This window comes from Ochotona curzoniae, unplaced genomic scaffold (assembly GCF_017591425.1).
Source record: "Ochotona curzoniae isolate NIBS_2020 unplaced genomic scaffold, NIBS_Ocur_1.0 contig_43, whole genome shotgun sequence".
Lineage (NCBI taxonomy): Eukaryota > Metazoa > Chordata > Mammalia > Lagomorpha > Ochotonidae > Ochotona > Ochotona curzoniae.
Window position 1 is genome coordinate 19,397,529 of NW_024466218.1, and position 26,669 is coordinate 19,424,197.

The following is a 26,669-nucleotide window of genomic DNA, read 5'->3' on the forward strand; positions in this document are numbered from 1 at the left end:
TTCCTCCCTGTGAGCCAAAGCTTTACAGTATTTTTGCTTTGTCCCTGAAAGAGAATCAAGTGCCCAAGGTTCTGCTGTTTCTACAAAGATCATCTTGAAGCAGCTGTGTATGCTACCCCTCTGACTGAGAAAGAATCATCCTAGGAGACACGTACCTGTTTTCACCAAGATGCCCAGCATGCCAGCACCTTGAGCCCCGCCAACATCATCCCGACAATCCTACAAAGGCACCAAGGAGGCAGTTAGTCCAACATCTTCGGTACTGCCAGCAGCTCCAACTGACCGATGTGATTTCTCAGACTGGGACAGCCCACTACTTTAATACGATGCTTTGAATCTCTCTCAAATCAGACAAGCAAAGCAGGGAGGACTATAACAGAGCAGTCATCCTAGTGACCAAACAGCAGAGTTACAAGTGTCCATGCTTTGTCACAGGTTCATCCATCTGCTCTAAGGCAGATCATGGAAAAATGCATTTGATGCATTTAGCAACTTTCCAGGTGCACACAGTGAATGAATAAGAGTTAGAAGATTTGTGTCCTGCACAATCTGCTATCCTTATTTTCCACTTAATTTTCACAAGCAGAATTAAGTCAAATTAGTATACTTAGTGTGTGAATTTGGCCTAGTGCCTAACTGACCACTAAGGATGCCAAAAACTCCCACTAGAGAACATGGGTTTGAATCCTGACACCACTCGAGATTCCAGGGGTTCCTCTTTCTAATTTCTCTCAAAACAAGGATAAATATAATTGGTTGACTGTGATGATGAATGCATGGCAATTAAAAATCCAAGGTCTAGAAAAAACATCAGTTAAATCTGCCATCTCATGTCTGTGAGCAGGATTCAGACCATGCCATTAATACTGACCACCATGAATACTATTCAGCTGTGAAAAAGAATGAAATTCTACCATTTCAATAAAAATGGATGCAACTGGAAGATACCACATTGATGAAAAGGACAAATACTTTATGTTCTCCCTTATATGTGGGAGATAAAAAGAAAAAAAGCAAAATATACAAAATAATGTGTGTATCAGAACAGCTGTAAATTTACTTTTGTCAAACTTATTTTTCGGTCAAATCAATGGTTAAGAATGACATTCTATAAGTATAATTTTAGAGGTGATTATTTAAAAATTCACTGTATGAGTGAAAGAGAATCTTTTCATTTGATTATTGTTTTTAGCCCTTGCCTAATCCTCACTAAATTACAACTTTTTTTTTACTTGCTGCACTCTTTATTTAGTGGAGCATTAAGCCTTTAACTGTAATGTAAATTAAAAATGTTATCTCGGAAATTAAGAAAGGAAGATAAGTGAGAGGAAGGAAAATACTATATTATTATAACTATAAATTACATGGAATCTGGTTTTTTTTTATTAATGCCACATTACCACAAAAATGAGAATTGTGGTATAGTAATTATTATGCATTTGTTGTGACCTTAAGAATCAAATGTATTAGTAAATTCCTTAAAAAAATAAAAATAAGTGAACTTGCATGGTGGCATAGTAAACTGACTGCAAGCGACGCAAGCATCCTGTTTGGGTGCTCGCTCATGGGTGCCCCACATCTGATCTGGCTCCCTGCTAACACTCCTGGGAGTCAGTGAAGGATGGCCTGAGTGTCTGGGCTCTGCCAGCCATGTGAGAGACCTGGAGGGAGCTTTGGGCTCCTGGCTCCAGCCTGGTTTTACTAGTCACTTTGGGAGTGAATCAGTGGGTGGAAGATCTCTGTCTCTCCTTCTCTGTAACTCTGCCTTTCAAACAAATAAATCTTTAAAAAGATAGTTCTTTTTTCCCCAAAATATTGTTCACCAAAACCTCTTAAAAATGAATGTAAAATCTCCACAGAAGCTGTAATGTAAGTAAAGTCTTACCTCCCGTAGATAAACTTGCCTTATTGAAGTGGTGATGGGGATGAATGGGGGAAGAAGGGAAAATGGAAGGAAAAACAGCCACTTTGTTGGATAATAAACAGCCCTGCAAATCCTGAACACAGCAGTTTCTTGCTCTTCCTTCCTCCCACTCTGCCATGAATTCTGCCTCCTAGTGTGGCACCGCAGGAAATGGCGTTTTCTTCAGATGTTGGGGTAAGTTGACAAGGTGCTCACAGCCATGAGGGCTCAGCAGCTCCCCTAATGGTCCCAGGTGCATGCCTGTCACTCAAACACCAAGGTGATCAATACCTTTAGCTATTTGTGGCACACTGATCGGGAAGTTCTTCCATAAAGCATATGCTAAGAACAAAAATCAATAGTGGTACAACTGTTTAGGTACAGATTATTCTCTGCCCAAGTACAATTAAAAAAAAACTAGAACTGTGTATGAGTTTTCTTTACAAAAGCATATAAAGCATTTAGTTGAGTTGCAACATAAATGGCTTCTTGAATTGTATATGTCCCATCACATTCTGGAGAACTGTCACAGATAATCAGAATTCCAGTTCTTTAGAAGTACATAGCTAAGCATCTAGGGGAGAGCCTGTTTTACAGATTGGCCACTTACTGTCATCTCTGCTAACAGGAACGGGAAGTCAGCTTCCCCAGAGCACTGCTCCAGAGCTGACTCCCGAGGACAGGCGAGCTCAGGGCTCCCACTAGGCTCTTCCACTTACGTCTCCTATCATGACGGCCTCTTCAGGCTCGCAGCCGGTGTCCCGCAGTGCTTCCAAAAAGAATGTCTTCTCTGGCTTTCCTACAACTGTGGCTTGGGTGTCTGTGGCATACTCCAAAGCAGTCACAAATGGCCCAGGACCTAGGGCTAGGCCGTCCTTCCTCTTGTAATACCTGGCTTTGTGAATGGCGATCAGAGGTGCCCCATCCAGGAGTAACCTAGAAAGGTAGAGGAAATGCAAACTGGCTAAAAGCAAAGCTTTTATGAGTGGAAAAGAATGTCAGACTTACAAAGTGTTTTATTCACACACAGAAACAAATAGTTTCTTATTAACTTTTAATGACTTGCTGTCTTCTAATGAATTCACAGAGAACTGCTGGGAATTACATTCAGATACACTAAAGAAAGGTGATAGATGATTAAATTTGGAACTGCTTCAACCTTTTACCTTTAGTGGTTTCAAACACTTTACTCAAACCACCAGGGACAGGGAATTAAGAGAACTGAAACCAAACAAGGCACCAAGGGGAAGAAGCTTAATTTAATGAGACGAGCTGTTTCCCCTTTGCCCAATGGTAAGCAGGAGGCTCCGGAGCCCTTTACCACACTCCACGCTGCTGCTCTGACATGGTAAGCTGACTCCTGGAACAGCTGAATTCCTCTTTCCTCTCCTCTCACATCTACATTTCTCTGTAATTCAGAAATACAACACTGCTCTACAAGCCCGCCATCTTCCTTACAGTGCACACCCACAGGCTTCATGGGCAAGGCTTTGATACCCGACCCTGACACGGGACAGATGCGATATGTGATGCTTATGCCAAGCCAAAGGGTCTGAAGAGTTCTAATGGCTGTGATCACCACCTCCACATATGCATACCTGAGGATCCTCTAGGGACTGAGGCAAAACAGCACAATGGCAAAAAAAAAAAAAAAAAAATCACCAAAAGCTTAATCCCGTCTCCCAATCCCTTTCTCTTCCCACTGACTAGGCATCCCAAAAGGGCAGCCTCCAGCTGCATGACAAAAGTAATCTTCACCCTTACTATCTTCTAATGGCATATGATGTATTTTTCAAATTGCTTTTAACCAATGTAATGAATGATCTCACTAGCTTAATTTACTTTAAGTCATCTACTTAGTTAAAATATTTAGTATGTCCGTCAAGGAAGAATTCATCACATCTTACCCTTCACAATTATGAGTAATTAAGCGCTCAACTATGAAACTGCTAAATTATTCTTGTCAGTGGGCATGGAAATGCCTTCCTGTGGGAGATGCAGAATCCAGACATTTATGATTAAATATTTTATTAAGTAAAAACCAATATGGGACGATTACAGGGCCTTACTGTTAGTTACCACAAATTGCTCACAGCACAGGACAAAGCCTACACATTTACTCACTGATCTTAACACAAGTTCATTTCTGAAAACAGATTTTGAAATCCACCTGTTAGGAAACCTGGAGAAGTCACTCTGCTGGCCTTGAGGAGCCACAGCTGACAGCTGAGAGATAACAATGAGTGGTTTATTCCTCCACCGTCCCCAATCCCATTTATTTGCTACTCTACCACGGAACTGGAATTTTTTATGCAACAGACCTCAAAATTGCTTTCCACTTACACAGCAAACCTAAAAACTCATTTGATTTGGCTTTGTTTAATATTTTATTATATATTAACTGGAGCTAAGACTTATGGGCTTGATAGATGTATGTACTTAATTCCCAGTCAGTGCTTTTGTGCTTTCCCTGGAAGAGCTAACACTGTGCGTTCCTCTCCACTTTTCTAAATGGAACAGCTTCTGCACTTGGCTGCAGAGAACACGCAGCAGCTCATTGGCCCCTCCCCTGTGCATGGCAGAAATGTCACTGAATCTTCAAAGAGTCAAGGTGTACTCAGGGTGGACTGACAGGGCCAACATTTTCTCGAATACGGACCAAGAGAACTTCTGTTGCTAAATACATTTTAAAATAGCAAAAATGTATACCTGAAATACAGGACAAAAGTTGGTTGCTTTTGTTACCATAACAACACATCAGCAGGAATTCTGAAAAGGAATGTTATTTCTATTTGAAAGGCAGCAAGAGCAAGAGAGCGAGAGAGAGACTGACTTTATATACGCTGCTTCACTCTCCAAATGACTGCAATGACTGGAGCTGGGCCTGTCATAGGCCAGGAGCTAGGAGCTTCTTCCGGGTCCCCCACACGGGTACAGGGACTCAAGGACTCCAAGGACTTGGATCCAGGCCACTAGCAAGGAGCTGGATTGGAAGTGTAGCCAGCAGGACTTGAACCAGTGCCCATACAGCATACTGGCACTACAGGTAGAGGATTAGCTTACCACACCACTGTTGTGGCACCAGAAAATTTGAAAGTTTTCTAACTTTCAAGTTAAACAAAGAAACAAACAAAAGATGCATAAATCCAGCTCTCTGATAATGCCTAGGAAAGCAGCAGAAGATGATGTATTTGGGTCCCTAACACTCACCCACATGGGAGACCATGACGGAACTCCTGGCTCCTGGTTTTGGCCTGGACAAGCCCTGGCTCTTGTGGCCATTTGAGTACTAGCAGAGGAAGATCTCTCACTTTGCCTCTCAAATAAATAAATCTTAAACATACATACACATTCATATATACACATATACATGAATTTTGTTTCTTTCAAGATAAACACTGGCAATCCTTACTGAAGTCAGCCAACGGTCAAGGGAAAAGGGACATACTGATTGGCAAAGGGAGCCCGGCTAGAGGGCTGGAAATGTTTTCAGTGTTTACCAAGGTAGGCTTATACATGTGGCTCTATGTGTAAAATTAAAAAGAAAAATATGCATTTATCTGAGAGGCAGAGTTACAGACAGAATGAGAGAGATATCTTCTGTCCGCCAATCTACCAGTTCACTCCCCAAATGACTGCAACAACCAGCTTCAGGAGCTTCCTCTGAGTCTCCCACATTAGTGTAGAGTCCCAATCACTTGGTCCATCCTCTACTGCCTTCCCAGGCACATTAACAGGGAGCCGGATTAGACGTGGAGCAGCTGAAACTCACAGTGGCAACCAATGCTGTGTCACAGCGTGCCTAATGCTGTATCACAGTGCTGGCCTCTATGTGCACAATTTTCTTGAAAAGAGATGGAGACATACAGAAATATTTCCTCTGCTGATTTATTCCCCAATGGTTCTGACAGCTGGGACTGGATCAGGTCCAAGCCAGGAGCCTGAAATTCCATACGGGTCTCCCATGTGAGTGGCAGGGATCCAAGCACTTGGGCCATCTTCTGATGCTTACCCAAGTATAATAGCAGGGAACTCAATTGGAAGTGGAGTAGCTGAGACATGAACCTATGTTCATATGAAATATTAGCATTTCAAGCAGCAGCTTAACTTGCTATACCACAATGCTGGTCCCTGGAAATATTTCTTTTTTCTTTGTTTTTTTTTTTTTTTTTTTTGTTGTTGTTGTTGTTTATTTCAAAGTCAGATACAGAGAGAGGAGGAAAAAGAGGAAGTTCTTCATTCCAATGATTCACTCCAAAACTGACCTCAATGGCTGGAGCTGAGCTGATCCAAAGCCAGGAGCCAGGAGCTTCTTCCAGCCTGGAAATATTTCTCATTAGAACCCTGCTGCTGACTGTTCTGGAATTCCTCAGGCACAGAGCTCTCAGCACTCAGAAAGGATTCAAGGGTTGCTGTATAAATGCTGTAATAACTGAGGCCACTATTGCAGTTTTTTTCTTCCTTTTATCTTTTTCCTTTATTAAGGAACTGAATAAATTGGAATAATAAATTTTTTTCCCTTAAGGAGGAGGTAAGGGGTCACAAGCAATCTAACAGTTAACAGAAACCAATGATAGTGATAAAAAATCTCCTTCCAAAACACACACCAACCCCCAACCAAGACTTCAGGTGGACTCTGAGACCCTGTAAGATTTTTTAAGAAAGCTGTAATTAACTAGGCTTCAGAAGGTTATCCTTGAAGGTGGGCATTTGGCAGTTAAGCCTGTGGCTGGGATACTCATGCCCTATAGCACAGACCTGAGCCTGTTACCTCTCTTTAGCTTCTTGCCACTAGTGTTGATGCTGAGCGGAGAAGGTGAGGGCTCAATTAACTGGGTTCCCACCACTCTCACTCTCACTCCAGGATTGAGTTCCAGGCTCCCAGTTCTGCCCTGCTCATACTGTTGAGAACATCTGGAAAACGAACCAAATGATGAGAACTAGCATTCTCTCAGTTTCTCTCTTTTCCTCTCCTTCTATGTCTATCTATTGTGATCTCTCATATGAAAATGGAACAAACAGAAAAGCATCACACAGCCTTCAGCCATACTCTGAGGTGTGCAGGTGTGCCCCATCTGATCTTCAGGTACAACCATGTCCTGATAAGCTCCTCCAGAAGCTCAAGGGCAGTTGCTTTTAATTCAGAAGGCAGCCCTCAAACTTTTCCTAGGCGGAGCTACTCCTTGCAGTTTTCCCCAAAAATTCCTTTGACCCAGCAACTGTACTTCTGAAACAGGAATCATAAGGAAAACAATATAAACACTGATGAACAAACAAGTTTTTTAAAAAGTGCCTTTCAAAAACCAACTAATAGTAAGAAACTCATGGCAGATTTGTTGTGTTTCTTAGAAGTGCAATATGTTGTGGGAACCAAACATGTTTTAAAATAATAATTAAGAATATTTTTGAAATGCCTAAGCTACAGTGCTCATATACATTCTTACATTTTTATAAACTTGTACTAAGACACTTCAAAAAGTTTTTGGAAAAATGGAATGAAAAAGACAAGTTTATGCTGAAATCTGTGCATATTAAGGTCTTTAATATGTTCACAGAAAATATCTTATGAAAAAGCAGCATGAATTTCAAATATTTTTGGCATGGAAAAAACATTTTTTAGTTTCATTTTCCATGAACTTTTTAAAGTACCATTGTATGAGTATAGAAACAAATAAATGAGCTAATATGTGTTAATATGTAAACTTTGAACTTTGGCTCTCCTTAGGGTGGCAGAGATACAACTAACTCTTAGTTCTAACTCTTAGTTCTTTTCTTAAGATTTACTTATTTTTGTTGGAAAGTCAGATCTACAGAGAGAAGGAGAGACAAAGATTTTCCATCCCCTGGTTCACTCCCCAACTGGCCACAATGGCCAGAGCTGAGCCAATCCAAAGCCAGGAGCTTCTTCCAAGTCTCCCATGCAAGTGCAGGTCCCAAGGTTTTGGACCATCCTCTACTGCTTTCCCAGGTCACAAGCAGGGATCTGGAAGGAAATTGGAGCAAGCCAGCATCCATATGGGATCCCAGAACAGCAAGGCAAGGACTTTACCCACTAGGCTATCGTGCCAAGTCCTAGTTAGTTCTTTTTTTTAAAATATTTAAAATGCCCCACAAAAAACACATGTGAATTCTGTGATCAGATTTTTTAGTTGTACTAATCTAGTCAGTCTCTGTACCCACAGCTTCCATTTAAAAGATTCAACCAGCAACAGAGGGGAAAAAAAATCTTAATTCCTGATCACATGGACTTTTTTTTTGTCATCAGTTCCTAAATGATAGAGTCTAACAATTATTTAATATTTATATTGCTTTGGATATTACAAACAACTAAGAGCCATGTCAAGAAGGATATGGGAGAATGGGCATAGCTTATGTACAACAATTATACCATTTTACATAAGGGACTTGAATATCTGTGGACTATATCTGCAGGGGGTCCTGGAAGGAAACCCTTTTGGAAACTGAGGGCAGACTATTATAAGTTCTGGTTAAAGTAGTCAGTGATCTGTTTGCTCTGTAGGTCCTCTAATAAAAATCACCAAATTTAATTATAAATGGTATACTACTTATCAGAGGAGTCATTTTACTGCCAAAGGTAATTTGGATATTTACAGAATCATTCGTGAACCATAAAAAAAAATTTGGCTAAAAAATTAGCCTACTATATCGAGTTCTGTCTGCAGTTACATTGGCAAGGCCTGACCAACTGATTTTTTGCGTGCCTTGTTATGGCCTGCGGGCCAGACATTATCCACCCCTGACTTAAATGCTCAAATTCTGGCTTTCTAATTCAGCTGAGAAGATGAAAAATGATGTGCTTATTAGTGATATAACCACAAAGGACAATGAATTAGAGCTCTATGGAGATGAGTCACACAGCACTTCTAGGGTAAAACACACAGAGCTAATACTACATATTGTGGAGGAATTCCTACATATCTGTGACAGGTATGAAAAGGTTCATGAAATGATAAACACTCGATTTATAATTCTGAGTAGAACATGTGGTCCAGACCTGGGGGTCGGACAAAGCTGGGCAAAGTAGCTCCAACAGCTGGCCAATGTATGAATTTGTAATCGAACAGGATGTACCGGGCAGGACTGAGCAAACCTTAGCCCATAAGCAAAATCAGAAACCAGGATGGAGCACAGGTCATGCCGAGATAGGCTCTTGCACCTACTGGTCTACATGAGCCAGGGACGCTAAGCCACAATGTCTAAGGCAGGGGTCGGGACACGTGAGAGGCTGTGCCAAGCTGAGTCAGAGCAACCATTGGCATGCATGTTCCCATCTATGGCTGGGAACAGGTCCGGTTGGGGGGCTAAGCGGAAACCCTAACTGGGTTGAGGTTCCAACCAAGGGATGAGTGGGCTGGAATGGGGGCTGCGTTCTCATCAGGATACAATTGTAGTCTCCCTTGGCACAAGTGTGGACTGGGACTGGACGCACCAAGCTGAGCCAGACTCCAACATCTTCTGGTGTTCTGGAGGACCAGGATAGATATGGGACAGACTAGGCTAGGCTCAAGTCCTACTGAGCCATGTATGAGCTGTATGTGAGTATGGATGAGCCATGGCTGGGGTGAAACATCTAACAGCAAGAACCAGATTGGGTTGAAGGCCAATCAGGAAAAGCCACTGTTCCTGCTAGGACAGGAGGTGAACTGAGTATGGCTGGCTCATGGAACCCCTGGTATGTGCAAAATCTGGCACTGGGAGAGGTTTTGATGGAGGAGCTTGGGCAACTCCTCAGGCAGGACACAGATCTGGCAGGTAAGCGCAAGAAGCATGATAGGAAACAGCCCAGAACAGGCCATGGAAAGTTTCCCATTGGCATACATTTGGCATGGGTCGGGGGCAGACCAGGCTGAATCAGTTCATGTCATCCACTGGCAAATCCGAGCACCAAAACAGTGTGGGTCGAGCCAGGTTTGGTCGCAACAAAAAGTGCACATTTCGGAATGCCAAAGTGAGGTTACCTATACTGGATGTGACTGCAGTGCCCAACAGCACATGTGAGAACCAGGAAGGGAGGGGCGGAGCCGGCAGGGGGATGCCCTACTGGAGAGCTACTCCCACTGGAGAGCGTGAGCTGGGATGGGGCAGACCAGACTAAGCAGGGCTACAACATCTATGCGCCTCATGTGAACTAGATCAGGGAAAAGCCAGGCTGGGCTGATTGTTCCTACTGGTGCAAGCTACAATTAGAGTGGATGAGGGTTGTTTGGGCTTAGCCGCAGCATCAGCTGGCACAAGCTGGCACTGGGGGCTAATTCTATCAAGTTAAACCACAGAACCACCTGGAGAGTGAATAATCCAGGAGTGGGAGTGGCTTGAGAGGGAAATAGTGGGCTCCTCCCTCTTGGGTTACCACTCCCACTGGAGGGCACAAAAACTAGGACAGGGGCTGGGGTGGTTAGACAGAGAGGCGCCCAACAACACTGATGAGAGCTGGATAGTTGAGCTGGTTAGATAGAACTAGGCTTTAATACCCATTGAATGTATGAGAACTGAATGAGATGTGGGACAGACTGGACTAACCTGCTACGCATACTGGCAAACCAGGGTAGGGGGCGGGCCTGGTGGGGGTTATTGTGGGTCGCTCTCACCAGGCTGCAGCTCCCACTGGTCTGTGTGAGGGCCGAGTGTGTGCTGGGCAGAACCAGGCTGGATTGCAACACCACTCATTGGTTCCAGTGGAAGACAGGGCTGAAAACAGAAGCAACCACCATCAATTGCAACTACCAGCTGATTGGGGCGATGGACTGTGCTGGACCCTGTACTTGCTAGTACACACAAGAATCTGGTCTGGGAACACCTCAAAATTTCTTTGGGGATCCCCCCAGTTGAACTGCCGGACTCAGAACCCTAACCATCAAAAGACAGAAGACAGAACAAGTCAATCAACCACTTCAGCTATATGTTGGCAGTGAAAAACTGGGCAAACGGAGACTCTCTGAAGGACTATGTCAATCAGTGGATTCTTTAACAACCTCATCGTGCTTGGAGTGGCGAGACTGGCAGCAATTCATAACTGTTGAACTATCAAAACCGCTTGAGCAAGACCCTCGGAGCATGCCCCACATCCAGGACCTGGGGTGGGTGGGAGATTGGATGGGGCTTCTCCCTTAAAATCCCCCTTTAACTCAGATATATGAAGGAAACAATATGGAAATAATAGTCTTACCCATTTTCCTGTAGCCCTTGAACCTTTTTACCCTAATTAACTATGTAAAGATTATTAAAGATATAATAAAAAAAATGGAAAAAGTTAAAAATATATAATGCTGAGTACCCATGGACCCTGGGTGACAAAATCAGAAAAGGACATATAGGGGATATCAAAAGTGTAAATAATACCTATTTTTCAAAACATAAGTATACGAATGTTTATTATTCTTTATTTTAGTATTAGATTTAGTATTACAAAGTTTTAAAGTCTTATAGAATTTATACCCAAATCATACTTAATCCTTCTAACTGGTTCATGTCCTTCCCCAAAATCAATTCTTTAAAATACATGCTCAATTCCACACAAACTGTGTTTTAGGAGAGGCCACCTACAAAAGCACAGTGAGTAAAAGCCAATGTAATGTGAAGTTTGATTTGTTGGCCTTGGTGCAACCTGCCCCTGAAGCCAGGCATGCCAGGCATGCCAGGCAGTGATCTGACCAGTTGTAAAACACAATGCTCATTCTCATCAACCTGAACAGCCACTTAACTGACTAGCGGCTCACGTGAAATGTCTGTCTCTGCCATGCACCATCCCAACAGCTGCAGTCATCGACTGGAAGACAGTGCTGAGGGAACATCAATATGCAAAGAAGTGCAGGGCCTACGATCCTCTGTTAACTTTACTTAGCTATTAAGTGCATTTGTGAAATTAGAGTTGACCCATAAATGTACTGTAATGCTTCAAAGTGTAATATTTTAAAAAATCAATATGGTTAGAAAAGTGTACTAATTAGACAGCATCTGAGCAATTACAAAGTCAGTATAATGGCAAACGTAAATTTTTATTACCCTGAATTCCATATTCATCTAAGACAGAGGCCTCCCAACTTCCTATTAAATATGTCCTTTCCAAATTACCAGCTAAAATCAATATTTTCTGCTTCAATTCTGTGGTTGAAGAAATGAATTAAAGCAATAGGAATAAATCCAGAAATAAGAAACAATAGCAGCTTCTCCATTTCAAATGAAAACTGATTTTTTTTAAGATTTATTTTTATTGGAAAGGCAGATATATAGAGCAGAGAGACAGAGAGGAAGATCTTCCATCCACTGATTCACTCCCCAAATGGCCACAGCAGCGGGAGCTTAGCCAATCCGAAACCAGGAGCCAGGAGCCTCCTCTGGATCTCCCTCGTGGGAGCAGGGTCCCAAGGCTTTGGGCCATCCTGGACTGCTTTCCCAGGCCACAAGCAGGGAGCTGGATGGGAAGCAGGGCCATCAGGAATTAGAATCAGCACCCATATAGGATCCTGTTGCGTGCAAGGCGAGGATGTTAGCCATTAGTCTACTGTGCCAGGCCCAAATTAAAACTGATTTTAGAAAGGTTGCAGACTTAAGGCATGATAGTCTCTCCAAAAAGTTATAACAGGATCACTGACATAGGTGAAGCAGAAGAAATTTTAATACCATGTACCTCTAGTATTATCTTCACGCAATCTGGCAAAGCAGATGACCAGGAAGTAACTACAGTAAAAACAGGTACTAAACATCTACCACAGGTGAATTTGTTCCTTCTAAACAAAACTTGAATATGACAGCAACTAAGAGAGTCAGAGGTATAAGTGCCCTAAATTGTCATGGTTTTCACTAAGGATCTAAAATTAATGTGTACACAGGGAGCAAGGAGGTGGTTAGTCTCAAAGTGCTATCTCTGGCCACACAGATGTTGCATAAAGATAGCAATTTTTAAGAACAATGGGTTGAGATATGGGTGGAACCCGATAATGCATTTTAAAGGTTCCTATATTCTGATTCCAGAATATTTACATCAAGAAATAAGGTTGCAATAGTGTTAAGTTAGAAAATTCATATAAGCGAACTGCATATGTTAACACAAATATGAAAATTTATATATTACATATTGTATTTTTAACCAACAGCCACCAAAACATCTCTTTGGACAGGTCAAACAGCCCCATCCTAGCTCATCACTTCCTAAAAGCCAAACACTATTATCCTTGCTTAGGTCAGAAATGGGGATGTTCTCGATTCACTTTTCTTCACTCCGCCTGAAACCCAATCACCCACCAAGCATGCAGATGCCACCTGAATCTATTTCTCTTCATGGCTGCTGCCACTACTCTAGCTCAGACTATCATGATCACTCATCAACTAATTTGCAAATATGATCAGATACATCAGATCTTTCTATAGCTTGGGTTCTGAGGGCGAATTGTGTTTATGTTTTTGGTGTATCAGTATCGATGTTCTCTTCCCTGGGAGACTAGCATAGTCCATGAAGAATCGCAGGACTAATAATTAAACATAAGACTGCTGGCATAAGGGCATGTTCTTCGTGCAATTAGGATACCACTTTGGGGCCCAGCACAATGGCTCAATTGGCTAATCCTCCACCTACAAGGACTGGAATCCCATATAGGTGCCAGTTTGTGTATTGCCTGCTGTGCTTCCCATCCAGTTCCCTGCTAATGGCCCAGGAATGTAGCAGAACATGGCCCAAAGCCTTGAGACCCCGCACCTCCATAGGAGAATCGGCAGAAGCTCCTGAGTCCTGGCTTCAGACCAGCTGTTAGAGCTGTTGCAATTATTTGAGGAGTGAACCAGCAGACACAAGATCAGTCTCTCCTTCCTTCTGTACATTGCCTTTCCAATAAAATAAATAAATCTTAGAAAAAAAAAAAAACAGAGAGAGACAAGACCCCACTTAGGATGCCTGCATCTCACCCAGGGCAGACACAGGGCCTGGAATCAAGTCCCGGCTCTGCTTCCGATTCCAGCTTCCTGCTAATACAGTCTAGGAGGTAGCAAGTGGTACCTCTGCTACCCATGTGGACAACTAATGGTGTTCCTGGCTTCTGGTTTCAGTCTGGCCCAGCACTGGCCTCTTTGAACACTTGGCAAGTGAACTCATAGATGGAAGAGCTCTGTTTTTCAAATTAAAATAAATAAATAAATAAAAGCCTGCTAGCTTGAAAAGCTGCAATTTTATTGCGAATTGCTGCTCCAGAATGTTGATTCTCTAAACCAGAAAAATTTCAAATATCATGTTTCAAAATATGGATCATTAAAAAAAAAATCCCACAAAACCTCAAACAAAGTAAAAATGGTCATAACTGTTTGATGCTGACCTTGATGTGATTTCCTAGTGTCTACCCTGACGCAAAACCTAAGTGGCCAGAAGAGAAACACATAAGATCTCACAGGACGAAGACTGGAGGAGGAAGAAAGGGAGAGCACATTCAAGGAAGAAACAACGGCCACACCTACCGGAATGCTTGATTCAGGATCTGATAATGAAATTGCTCGGGAGCCAATCCTATGACAACAGCATTAGGATCATTCGTTTGTATTCCTGGGAATGGAAAAATATTTAATCGCTGAGAAATGCAATTAAAAACAATATTAGTTTTTGTAGAAAAGTAGTTTTAGTCAACCAAGTGCAAATTTTTGCTATAGTCATAATTTGAAGTTTAAAATTTATCCTGGTTGGATACTCAAAATATGAGATAAAAACTCTCTTTCCATATTCTTTGTGCATGGTGTTATAGCTACTCAATACGAGATATGAACTGAAGATTGTGAGCCAATGTTCTCAAACAAGAAACAACTTCTAATCAGATTCACTGATTACAATCAACAGCCATGGGTTCTCTACGCACTGTCAGATCAATAGCAACTGATGAGGGATGCGCATCTAAGAGACAAGGGAAATTAGATTTTCTAACTGACATAGCTGAGGGTAACACATTCAGGATAAATACAGAGAGCACTGTAGACTCTGCCATTTTCTTTCTTTCCTCCTTCTCCTTCTTCTTCTCTCTCTCTCTTTTTTTTTTTGTTAAGGCAGTTACCCAGAGAGTAGGAGAGACAGAGAAAGAGAAAGATTTTCCATATACTGGTTGACATGAAAAAGTCATGATGGCCAAGGCTGGGCCAGGCTAAACTCAGAAACCTAGGGCTTCTCTGAGTCTCCCATGTGGGTGTAGGGGCCCAAACTTTCGGCCCACCTTCTAATCCCTTTCCAGACACACTGGCAGGGAGCTAGAGTGGAAATGGAGCAGCAGGGTCTCTAAGCAGTGCCCATATGGGATGCCAACATTGCAGGTGGAGATTTAACTTGCTGCACCACAACAGCCCCAGAATTCATTATTTGCTACATAATCCTCTCTCTACTTTTAGCTTCACAACTACTTTATAATTAAAGTATGTTTTAAGGCCCTTGGTATCTAATAACAGAACTTCAAGTATGACAACCAAACAAGTACACTCACCACGAGTTATTCAAAGTCTGATTAAAAAGCTGTGTAGATTGTTCCTATGGCAATTCCTATTTGCCTCTTTTATTGCCAGGCTTTTCAATTTCCTAGTAGCCCCAAGTATTGAGTAAATGGTTAAAGTTTGTTGATGGAAGAAATAAAATTGTTGGCATTGCCAAGAGTTAAAATTACCTGTGTCTACCACCAGCAGAGACATTTTTTTATTGGCAAGGAAATTTACATTCCCTTCAAAACCATTTCTAACTTGGCTACAGCCCTGTATATAAGCATGCTGTAAGTACAATCTTCGACTGAACAAACATGTTTCCAGACCACAGACTCTGCTTATGCTTATACTCATATATCCTAATTCTCCTTACTGCTAAAACAGCTAGAACTGTAACATTCCTTTAAAAATCAAAAGAGAAAAATCTGAGTAAAACCTGCTTTGTAGACCTTAAGGTGAAGCAGAAAATACACACATTGATTGGAGAATGCACCTGCTATAATTTCTGGTTGTCCTAGTTGGTTCTGAATACCATCCTCATAAGAAGCTCACCAGGCTCTTTTCTAGCCTCCCTTGCAGCTAAGGGTACTGGCTCAAGACTGCAGCTCTGCCAATCTGCCAATCTGAAACCCCCACGTAGGGCTTTGAATTGGAAACTAGTAATGCCAAGAAGCAGTGAGATGTTCTGAAGAAATAACTACAGATTCTAGTAGATTCTGAGGCAGCAGTCCTGGTGGGGTCACCCAGAGTAAGTTGCAGAGGTCAGGGGTCAGCAGGGACATTAATGGCACCTGTCCAGCTGCAACAGCCCCAAAGACCAGGCATCTTTGGCCTTTCTGTGGGCTATCTCTGTAGAAGGACAACTGATCAGATCTGTAGGAAAACAACTGATTAAAGATAGGACACTGGGAATCTTTGCCAGTGTGGCACCAGAGCTAGTTGCTACCCTGTCTGGAAGGATGCCTGAGCATTTGATGTGGAAATGAACAGGCAAGAAATTCCCTAAACCTCAGTTTTAAATAATGATCAAAGAGAGGTGCTTCCTTCCCCAGACAGGGGAACAGGAACTAACCCACTGAGGAAAGGAACCTGCTAGAGGAACAAATTGCGTATTATGAGACCCCCCTCTTGCTGTTGAAATTAAATTCCTCGCTCTTCCCTGGTGCCTATGTGACCAGGCCTTTATATGATAGCAGTAAACTTCAGCTATTAGTAATCTGTTAGTAAACTTCAGCTATTGAACATCAGTCAGTAGCCCGCGTATATTATTACTGGCTTCATGTACCAAATCTGTTGCTGCTGGACAGTGAACATGTCTTTTTCTTTATGTCATAGAAATTCTAAAAACATATAAAAGAGAATAGTATACATCAAATATAATCATTTTCACTTTATATAATCAAGATTTTAAAAATACATCAACAAAGTTAATTCTTTGACATCATCACTCAATACTTATAATTCATATTTGAATTTCTTCTGATGTATGAAAATACCTTTTTTTTTTTAACAAAAGATGTACTTATTTGAAAGCCAAAATTACAGAGAGGAAACGAGAATTAGAGAAAGAGAGAGACATCTTCCATCTACTAGTTCACTCCTGCAACGGTTAGGGCTGTCCAATCTGAAACCAGGAGACCAGAACTCCATCCAGGCTTCTCAGGAAAAAAGCATCTTCATTGCCTTCCCAGACACAATAACAGGAAGTTGGACTGGGCAATGGGACAGCCAGGTCTCCAACAAGCGCCTATATGGGATGGCAGCTTGACTGACTGCACCACAATGCTGGACCCTAGTCCTTACAATCTATCCCATATGACCAAATCAGAATACGGCAACAGCATACTTCACCACGTTCATGGAAAATGGAACTAAGGGACAAACAAATTTTGGTGCAAAATCAATTTGAAGAGTTAGCATTGTAGCACAATGGGTTAAAGCTACTGCTTATAACTCCAGATCACAGAGCTAGTTACAATTTCAGCTGATCTGTGTCAGGTCCAGCTTCCTACTAACACATCTGAGAAGGCAGCAGGTGGTCTAAGTACATAAGCCCTTGCCACAACCTGGGAGAGCCAGACCTTGCTTCAGCCTTGCCCAGACCCAGCTGTTGCAGGCATCTGGGAAGCGAATCACTGGGTGGAGGATGTCCCTCTCTCCCTCTATCTATATCACTCTGCTCTTCAAGTAAATGGCTAAATAAAAATTTTATAAAAACATATGAAATTTTTACTTCTTTCAGGAAAGTTTCATGAAGTTTTTGAAGTGCCCTTATAGTTTAGTCACTTGACTTTAATTACAATTGTTTTCTCTGAGTAGTTATATCACTAATGTTGAAGTTCATTTGTTTTCATGTGGTTTTTAGGAATTAGTTTGATCACCTTTAATTGTCTCCAATTATGTAAAAACATTTACATGGTTCCAAAGTCAAAACATACATACAAGGACACTTTTTTAGAGAAGTCTGCTCTTTTAACACCATCACTCCCCTGCCTCCTTTGGCTAAGCTTTTCTGTTCGTTTTTCATTTATCCTTTTTTGGCTTCCTTTCACAAAAATAAGATAAATATATATGCAAATTCATTTCCCATATGTAAGGTTTTGGACATCTTACTATAGCCTATGAAAATATCACTCCTTATCAGGAGTCAGAACTCTTTTTTTTTAAGATTTAATTATTTTTATTACAAAGTCAGATATACAAAGGAGGAGAGATAGAGAGGAAGATCTTCCATCTGATGATTCAATCCCCAAGTGAGCACAACGGCCGATGCTATGCCAATCCGAAGCCAGGAGCTTCCTCCAGGTCTCCCACGGGTACAGGGTCCCAAGGCTTTGGGCTGTCCTCGACTGCTTTCCCAGACCACAAGTACGGTGCTGGATGGGAAGTGGTGCTGCCGGGATTAGAACCAGTGCCCAAATGGGATCCTGGCGCATTCAAGGTGAGGACTTAGCTGCTAGGCCACACCGCAGGGCCCCAGAACTCTTTATCATTATTTACTTTCAGCTACAAAGCATTCCATTTTGTGGATATAGCACAGTTTATTCAATCATTACCCTTTAATGAACATTTGGGTTGTTTTCAATCTTTTACTATTACAAATAATTCTGTAATGAATATCCTTGTTCACATGTTATTCTGTATTTTTATGACTATATCTTAGCGATAGGTTCCAACAAGTGGTGATGCCTCACATGTAATTTCGTTAACTATTGCCAAATTCCTCTCCATAGGAGTAGCAGCATTTTATATTCCCATCAACCATCAAGTCCTTTTAGTAAACTTATCTTCTGTCTAATTCAGCCAAGTTGTGTTGCTGACACACTGGTGTATTAATACAAGGTCTGACATCCTGCCCAATGTACACTTGTGCTGAAATTGCCCATCTTTATTTGAAAGCTGATCATGTGAGTCTATAACTAATGTATTTATGAGCATTCTTATATTGTATCATTTCACTCAACTGCTTACAAAAATAGGCATGCTATTAATTTTTCAAAAGAGAAAGCAATTTCATTTTTTCTTGATTGAAAACTATTTCCTTTTCATTGTAAAAACTTCACACTGCCCAGAAGGATATCTATTTTTAAACAAGAAAATCTTGTTTCACTTAATCGAACATTATTTAAGCTGATTACAGTGGCTCCTGGACTGAGGTTTGCAGTACTCAAGGTAATTCTGATCTGTGTCTTTTCTTCAACTATGTATCATGATCCATTAGTTTATAAAACTAACGGAATAACTCTAACAGCTTCAAAATCAGACAAAAACGAAGTACAATAAATAGAAATACAGCATATCTCTACAGTAAGCAGAATGTAAGCATATAGAACATACATGAGCACATATACCACTATGTGGTATAGAATATAAGCACATGTACAAATGTGCTGGGTTTCTGTGTGGTCTGTGTGACTTACTGAGGGTTGTGGTCAAAACTGGCTTCAGAAACACAGCGTCATTTCAGGCTGTATCAGTAGTACTGACCATCTCAACAACACATGGAAATCAGAATAAACATCCAAATGTCCATTTTTATGAGTGATTTCGAAGCATAATTTAAATCATACCAAGTTGGCCCCACCTTTGAAATCAGGCAGTGCCCGATCATCCACTAGCAGCATGGGCCTGACTTGTTTCTGCTCCACCAAACTTCTGGCTGCGGTCAGAGACGTGAATATTTCATCTTCAGAGATATCGAACTCCAATCTTCTCAACCTTTCCAACAGGTCCTGCTTGCTCTCTTTGGTTGTATTAGTCACAAACCTAACCATCACAGAAGCAGCACGTAACCTGGAGGAGTAAAATTCCGCAGTCAACAGGCAGTTTGTACATTGCATCCTGTAAGCCTTCCTAATTTGGTAATGCTGTACCAAAGGGCAGAAAGTGAAGGATAAGCCACCACCGAGTGTTCTTGTGGTCAAAAAGCATTTTTAAAAAAGATTTATTTATCTGAAAATCGAGTCAGAGAGAGGGATAGACACAGGGAAAAATCTTCTAGCTCCTGATTCACTCCCCAACTGTTCACACCAGCTGGGGCAAGGAGCCAGGAGCTTTTCTCCCATGTAGGTACAGGGGCTCAAGCAATTGGACCATCATTTACTATTCAGAACTGCTTGGAAATGGTCTATTCTCTGGACTTCACCTCTAAAAGTTCCCAAATCAAACTGTAAAAGCTCTATCTACCTTTGGCGAGGCCTTCTACCTTTCACTACAGTTTAATAAAGAGGAGAGAAAAAAAGCTTAGTAAGCACTGTTTACAGAAAACGTAGGATCAAAGCTTTCAGAGAATATCCATTGATACCACCTCTCTTCCTAAAGATGAGAAAATTGAGGCCTATAGGAGTGAAGCAACTTGCCCAGCTTCAAAGAGCAGGCAGCAATGGAGCTGGCACAGGAGTGCCAACCGTGTGTATGTCCTGAGACAGGCTTGGACCTCTTATGCTGGAACATAGAACACCTCCATCATGTCAACAGAAACTGGCAATCCCTAATGCATTAATATCATGCAATTAATTAATGCAATTTACATACAAAAACCCAGAAGGCTTAAAGAAACACTCCAAGTTTGTTTTCTCCTTGAACTACTGACATGCAAAACTGATTTGAGTCCATGATATGCTTCTGAAAGCTAAGCTGACAATCATGCATTAAAAACACGGGGTGGTGAAGTCTTGAAAAATGAGAAGCTGGGGGCAGGGGCCCAGTGCAGTGGCCTAGTGGCTAAATCCTCAGTTTGCATACACCAGGATCCCATATGGGCATCAGCTTGTATCCTGGCTGCCTCACTTCCCATCCAGCTCTTTGCTTATTGCCTGGGAAAGCAGTCAACAATGGCCAAAGGCCTTGGGACCCTGCACCCATGTGGGAGACCTGGAGGAAGCTCCTGGCTCCTGGCTTCAGATCGGCCCAGCTCTGGCCGTTACAGCCACTTGGGGAGTGAGCCAGCAGATCTTTTTTTCGTTAATTCCTTCTTTCTACATATCTGCCTTTCCAAGAAAAAATAAAATAAAGGGCCCGGCGCAGTGGCGCAAGTGGTTAAGGTCCTCGCCTAGCACGCCCGGGATCCCATATGGGCGCCGGTTCTAATCCCGGCAGCCCCGCTTCCCTTCCAGCTCCCTGCCTGTGGCCTGGGAAAGCAGTCGAGGACGACCCAAAGCTTTGGAACCCTGCACCCGCGTGGGAGACCTGGAAGAGGCTCCTGGCTTCGGATCGGCATAGCATCGACCGTTGCGCTCACTTGGGGAGTGAAACATCGGATGGAAGATCTTCCTCTCTGTCTCTCCTCTCTGTATATCTGCCTTTCCAATGAAAAAATAATAAAAATAAATCTTTAAAAAAAAAAATAAATAAAATAAAATAAAATAAAATAAAATAAAATACACATTAAAAGAGAGAGAGAGAAAGAGAGAGAGAGAAGCTGGGCCAGTGTTGTAGAGGCAGGTGACACTGCTACTTGAGATGCTGGCTTCCCACATCACTGTGCTCCATGCCCTGCTAATGCATCTGGGACGGCAGCGGAAGACGGTCCAGGTAGCTCGGCCCCGCCAGACGGAGCTCTGCATTCCTGGATCCCACCTGGCCCAGTCCTGACTGTTGCAGCCACTCCACTGTTCCAGCCGTGGAGTGAATTCACGGATGGAAACTCATGTTTATGTTCTCTCTCTCTCTCTCTCTCTCACCCCACCACCTTGTAACTTTGCTTTTCAAATAAATCCTTTCTAAAAGGAAGAAAATTATTTTCTTGATCCTATAGTGTTTTAATGCAAAATCTAAAAATAAGCTTAACTTAGACATAATTTAGAATTCTTTATAAATACCTGCTAATTTTAATTTCATGCTTGCCCCTAAAGGCCACAAAGTATAAATCACTACCCTCAATTTAAAACAAATAAGCAAATAAAACAGAAGAGATTTTTTTCTAAGTATTCACATAAAGCACATCAATTCACACAATTAAATAATTCACGGTAATTATTACCACCTCTGTAACATCTGTGTAGTAGATGTTACAAATCTACTATTCTGCAAAGCCCATTAAACACATTAAATTTGGCTCAGTTCTCAAAAAAGAAGGAATTACTTCAATATAACTATTATCCTAAAAAATAAGTGTAAGTTATGTATGAAATAACCACATCACTTTTAATGAATTTTATTTTACTAGTCCCTCAACTTCCCTTTAGACTGTTTCTATAGGAACCCAAACGGGCCATGCCAGTGTAGAGATGTCCCTGGAATGGAGCTGCCAGAGCCAGGAACAGCCCACGTGTTGGCTGCTCCACCTCTGGATCAGCAAGCTGCAGTTTACACAGAGAGTTAGAGATGTTGTTTAGTAGCAGGAGAAACAATTCTTGCTCCAGAGCAGAGATCATTCTCCTTTACAGCAGAAAAGGCCCTGCCCACAGCAACCACCTATCTCTGGCCCCGGAAACCCTCATTAACTCGAGAGAAAATTCAAGTGCCTAACCAAGGTCCTTTGGCTTCGAAAACGTCATCCACCATCTCTCCGCCTACAAAAGAAATGTAACTAAGATATCTAACAGATCTACAAGTCAGTTTCCATTTCTTGATTCCCCCCATGGGGAGTAAGCTCCTCCAGAGCTTTTTTTCCCTAATATCTGACACTGTGGACGTTTTCTAACAGCATATAACAAACATTTTCAAGTAGGAAAATGGTTCATTTGAGGAGTGAACCAGCACACAGAAGCTCTCTGTTTCTCCTTCTCTTTGTAACTCTGCATTTCCAATAAAAGCAAATAAATCCTTAAAAAAAGTTGGGAAATGCTAAACCCCATAGACTATGGATTGTTTATTTTAGAAACCCCTAACTTAGTGTGGGATGATGATGCTTAACACTGGCTATTGGCTTTTAGCAAGACACTCATAAGCAAATGCCCACATTCATTTTTACATGTGTTTGCTTTGCATCCCCAGTTTGTGCCCAGACAACTAGTCTCTGAAAACATTTAGTTCATGGAAACAACTATGACATTTCAAGGCCTTTAATTAAACTTCAGTTGAATAGTGGCACATTCCGTGACAGACCTCACGAGCAGCGGGGGTGAGAGGGAAAGGGAATAGTTTGCATTGGCGTATCCTGTGATTTCAGGATTCCTTTAGGATTTTTATAATGCTACTCATTTCTTATTTTAGAATCTTGAATTTTTGTTTCCAAATTACTTAGAAAAAGACACAGAGAGACACACAGAGAGAGAGAGAGAGAGAACAAAAAAACCTACAGAGGAAAAGGCCAAACCTAACAAAGGCTTGGTGAGCGGTGTCTGGCAGGTGTCATAACACATCTATCTTCAAGCTAAAGCTAAGGCAGCTCCTGTGTATATGGTGAGTTGGTGAAATGCCATCTCAAGGCCATCCACTCAGCTAATGATCTGCCTTGGCAAACAGAATCTGCAAACATATTTGTCAGCTGAACCTGGAGGAGAACTTGCCTTTTAAGAGCTTCCTGGGCGCCTGGCACAGCTGCATCTTCAATGTGAAGTGTGCCATTGAGATCCACCAAAACGGCTTTTAATGCACGGCGCGCTGCCATCCTTCATTCCCTAGGAGAGAACAAATGAAATTAAAAATACAGTTTAGAAAACAATGGACAATTAAAAACTGGTGAGCCTTTAAAAAGTATTATTCATATCCAGAAAGATACTGCTTGATGCCAAACTGTTTTTCTTCCGTAAAGAAAAAAAATGCTTTCAAAAATCCAAAATTTGATGCATAAAACTTATGATACTTGGGTTTTTTTTTTTTCAATCTTGAACTGAAATTGCAGAAGAAAAAGAACTCCTTGGTGAATAATTCATTATTTTAAATTTCCTGTTATTTATGTGTTGGAAAGGCAGAGACACAGAGAGAGCTTCCACCAGCTGTTTCACTTTCTAAATGCTCTCAACAGCCAGGGCGAGGTCAGGCCAACCCATGAGCCATGAACTCCAAGTGGGTCTCCTATCCAGCACTTGGCTATCACTTGCTGCCTCCTAAGCTATACATTAGCAGGTAGCTGGAACCCGCCGGGTCAGAACTCAAACCAGCACTTTGAATTTAGAGGACGATGCCTCAAGGAGCATCTTAATCACCGCACCAACGCCTACCTGTTTTAATTACGATGTGGGGGTGAATGGGAGCATTAAAAATCATTTGCAGAATCTTCAACTTGGCCTCCATACAACGAAATCGTTCTAATTGCCCACTTGCCGTGCTATGTCCTGAAATGGCCAAGGAGTTGGCAGTATTGACAAATCCTTGAGATGCCAAGTTACAGACAATTTTAAAGGCAGAAGATTACACTACAATGTTCAACTTTCCTTTTGCACATTTTCCTTTAAATAATTTATATTATTATTTACATCTCACATAGGATATAAGACCAAGACAAACAAGGGAAGCTGAAGTGAAGGGTGTGGGACTTCATTTTTTAGATTAGTAAATCCATTCATTCATTCAAATCTTCTTTCCATTGGTTGCCTTTATAATAATGTCAGACATACAAAAAAAAAGTAATACAACCCCCTTACCCATCATTCACCTCAAAAACATCAGACACAGTGGAGCCTTCTCTGCAGCCTCATACGATTCTCCTTCCTCTCCCAGTTTGGGGCAGGGGGAGAGGGGAGGAGATAATGTAGACCTAAGTTTACTACTACTTGCCAGTTCATTCCTCACATGGACATGGCTGTAATGACAAGCCAGGTCTCCCTCACGGGTGGCCAGAACCTGCTACCTCCCAGTCTACAGCAGCAGGAAGGTAGACTGTAGTCAGAGCCAAGACTGATCTCAGACACACTGACCCAGGACATGGGATCCTAACTAGAGGCTTACCTGCTAGGTCAAATGCTTGTCCTATCCATCCAACTTTTGATATATTCAAAGTGTTGTAGTAATGATACCATGAATATGTATAACTTGTCCTCTTACTCCATATTACATTTGTGACACAAATCCATGTTAACACCGAAAGCCTTACTTTTCACTCCTGAGTGGTATTCTATTGTATACACATGTAATGATATATCTATCCTGCTAACCATGAACACATAGGTAGCGTTACATAGTCCATCTAACAGAGTGCTTCTGGAACCTCCTTGTATGTCTCTGAGGACAGGTGTGAGTGCATCTCTCTGAAGACTTGTAGGATCTGAGGTGGTGTGCTCGCTCCTCTTCATCCTTGCAGGACACTCTCAGGCTGCCCTGGACATTTGTATCCCTCCAGCCCCCGGACAAATGTTCAGTGAGTGCTTACTCTGTGCCAGGGCCCAAGGAAACAGCAGAGGAAAAGGGTTAGAGCTACGCTGGGAGGAATCCTGGAGACATCAACAGGCTATTCATACCATCTGTGGAGAGAGGAACTATGGGAAGATCCTCAGGAGGGGAGGGGGAAGGGGTGTCAACAGCATCTTAATTTTGGACAGACGGTGAATGGAAAGACCACTCCCTCCTAACAATTTCCACCTGAGGTGGAACAGAGACGACTCAAGACAGGCAGCTGGCAAGTCCTAGTGCTGCCTCGATTTCATTTTGAAACTGTGGTCAAGCTTATTTGTGGGCCCATGTTTGTCTTCAATATGTGGCCCAAGGAGGCAGGATGAAGCCTCAATCACTGTCACCCAGACAGGTGTTCTGGGCTGAAAGAATCACGGTGGCACATCAGCCTCCAGAACCTTGATTTCTCCTTCCCCCAGGAGCTCGTTAATCTCACTAGGCCCGCCTTCCAGAGCTGCCAGGGAGACTCTAGACTGTCCAGTGTTGTACTTGGAAACATTACTCTCCTTTAAGCCCAGTCCTGTCAGGCAGCAGAGAGATGGTGAAGATGACCCATGAATTCCCCCTCAGCTTTGGGTTCGTAGCTCACTTCACCTATCATTTCTGCTAAGTGTCTTCCCCAGACCCTGCACTCACCCCATGTCAGCTCCCTCCACACACAGGGCATACACACAAAACACAGACAGAGCCAGGGAGAAGCCTAGATCTGAAATATGTGCTTCAGAGCTGCTGGCAAATACTGGCCACTGATCCACCTGCATGGTGGGCATGTCCTGGGCATTTCAGAGAGACATGTATTTCTGCAGGAGAACATGGCCAGATTGGGAAGCATAGAAATAGTCCTCCAACTGGATCCAAGGAACCCATCAGCCTGGATGTCCTCAGGCCTCTTGCAGGCAGCTCCCTTTCCACGCCCCTGAACCTAAGCATAGGATCCCCCTCAACAAGCTGAAACTTGAGGCCCAAGCGAGAGTGATGCAGATGGTATACGAAGTGGTGTCAGGTGGTGAGGGTCAGGCAGGTCCAGGACTCAGGGTCAGCTAAGTGACCTTTGGCAAATGTGTTAATCACCCTAGGCTTCCATTTCCTTACCTGTAAAAAGGGACACGTAAATACCAAGCAGCACTGAGGTTCAGTGAGTTACAAGAATGCCTAGCAATCAAAAGCACACAGTAGGAACCTAAAAAATGGGTGCTGTCTTCCTCCTCCACTTGCCCTTGTGTAACAGGTACACCCGTCCCCGAATGGATAACCTGAGGGTACAGAGCAGCAGCTACAGAAGCACTAACTAGCCCATATGTATTTACTGAATGCCATGTGTCTTCTGCACTGTGTGAAAATGCTCTACTGTCGTGATTTCTTAAAAAAAAAAAAAAAATCCACAGAGAGGAGGGAAGCTACTGACTCTGAGCCAGGTTCTTGTTTAAAACAGTCCAATTTTAATTAAATTGCTGTCAAAATGGAAGAAAAGCAGCAATTAACCTAGCCAAAAAAACGTCTAGACACAGCACTTCCAACTCCCCATCTTCAAGAG

The 26,669-nt window shown here is 42.3% G+C and overlaps 1 protein-coding gene across 1 annotated transcript in view; it reads right to left on the reverse strand.

Annotated features, from left to right (window-relative positions):
- Window positions 1-26,669, reverse strand: part of HDHD2 (haloacid dehalogenase like hydrolase domain containing 2) — a 35,161-nt gene that overhangs the window by 4,662 nt on the left and 3,830 nt on the right. Inside the window, exons 2-6 of the mRNA XM_040984978.1 lie at window positions 23,314-23,424; window positions 19,446-19,654; window positions 14,366-14,450; window positions 2,623-2,839; window positions 156-219 (exon numbers count right to left, since the gene is read on the reverse strand). Coding sequence (XP_040840912.1) covers window positions 156-219; window positions 2,623-2,839; window positions 14,366-14,450; window positions 19,446-19,654; window positions 23,314-23,414 — 676 coding nt within the window. The 5' untranslated portion in view covers window positions 23,415-23,424. The remainder of the gene's footprint in view (window positions 1-155; window positions 220-2,622; window positions 2,840-14,365; window positions 14,451-19,445; window positions 19,655-23,313; window positions 23,425-26,669) is intronic.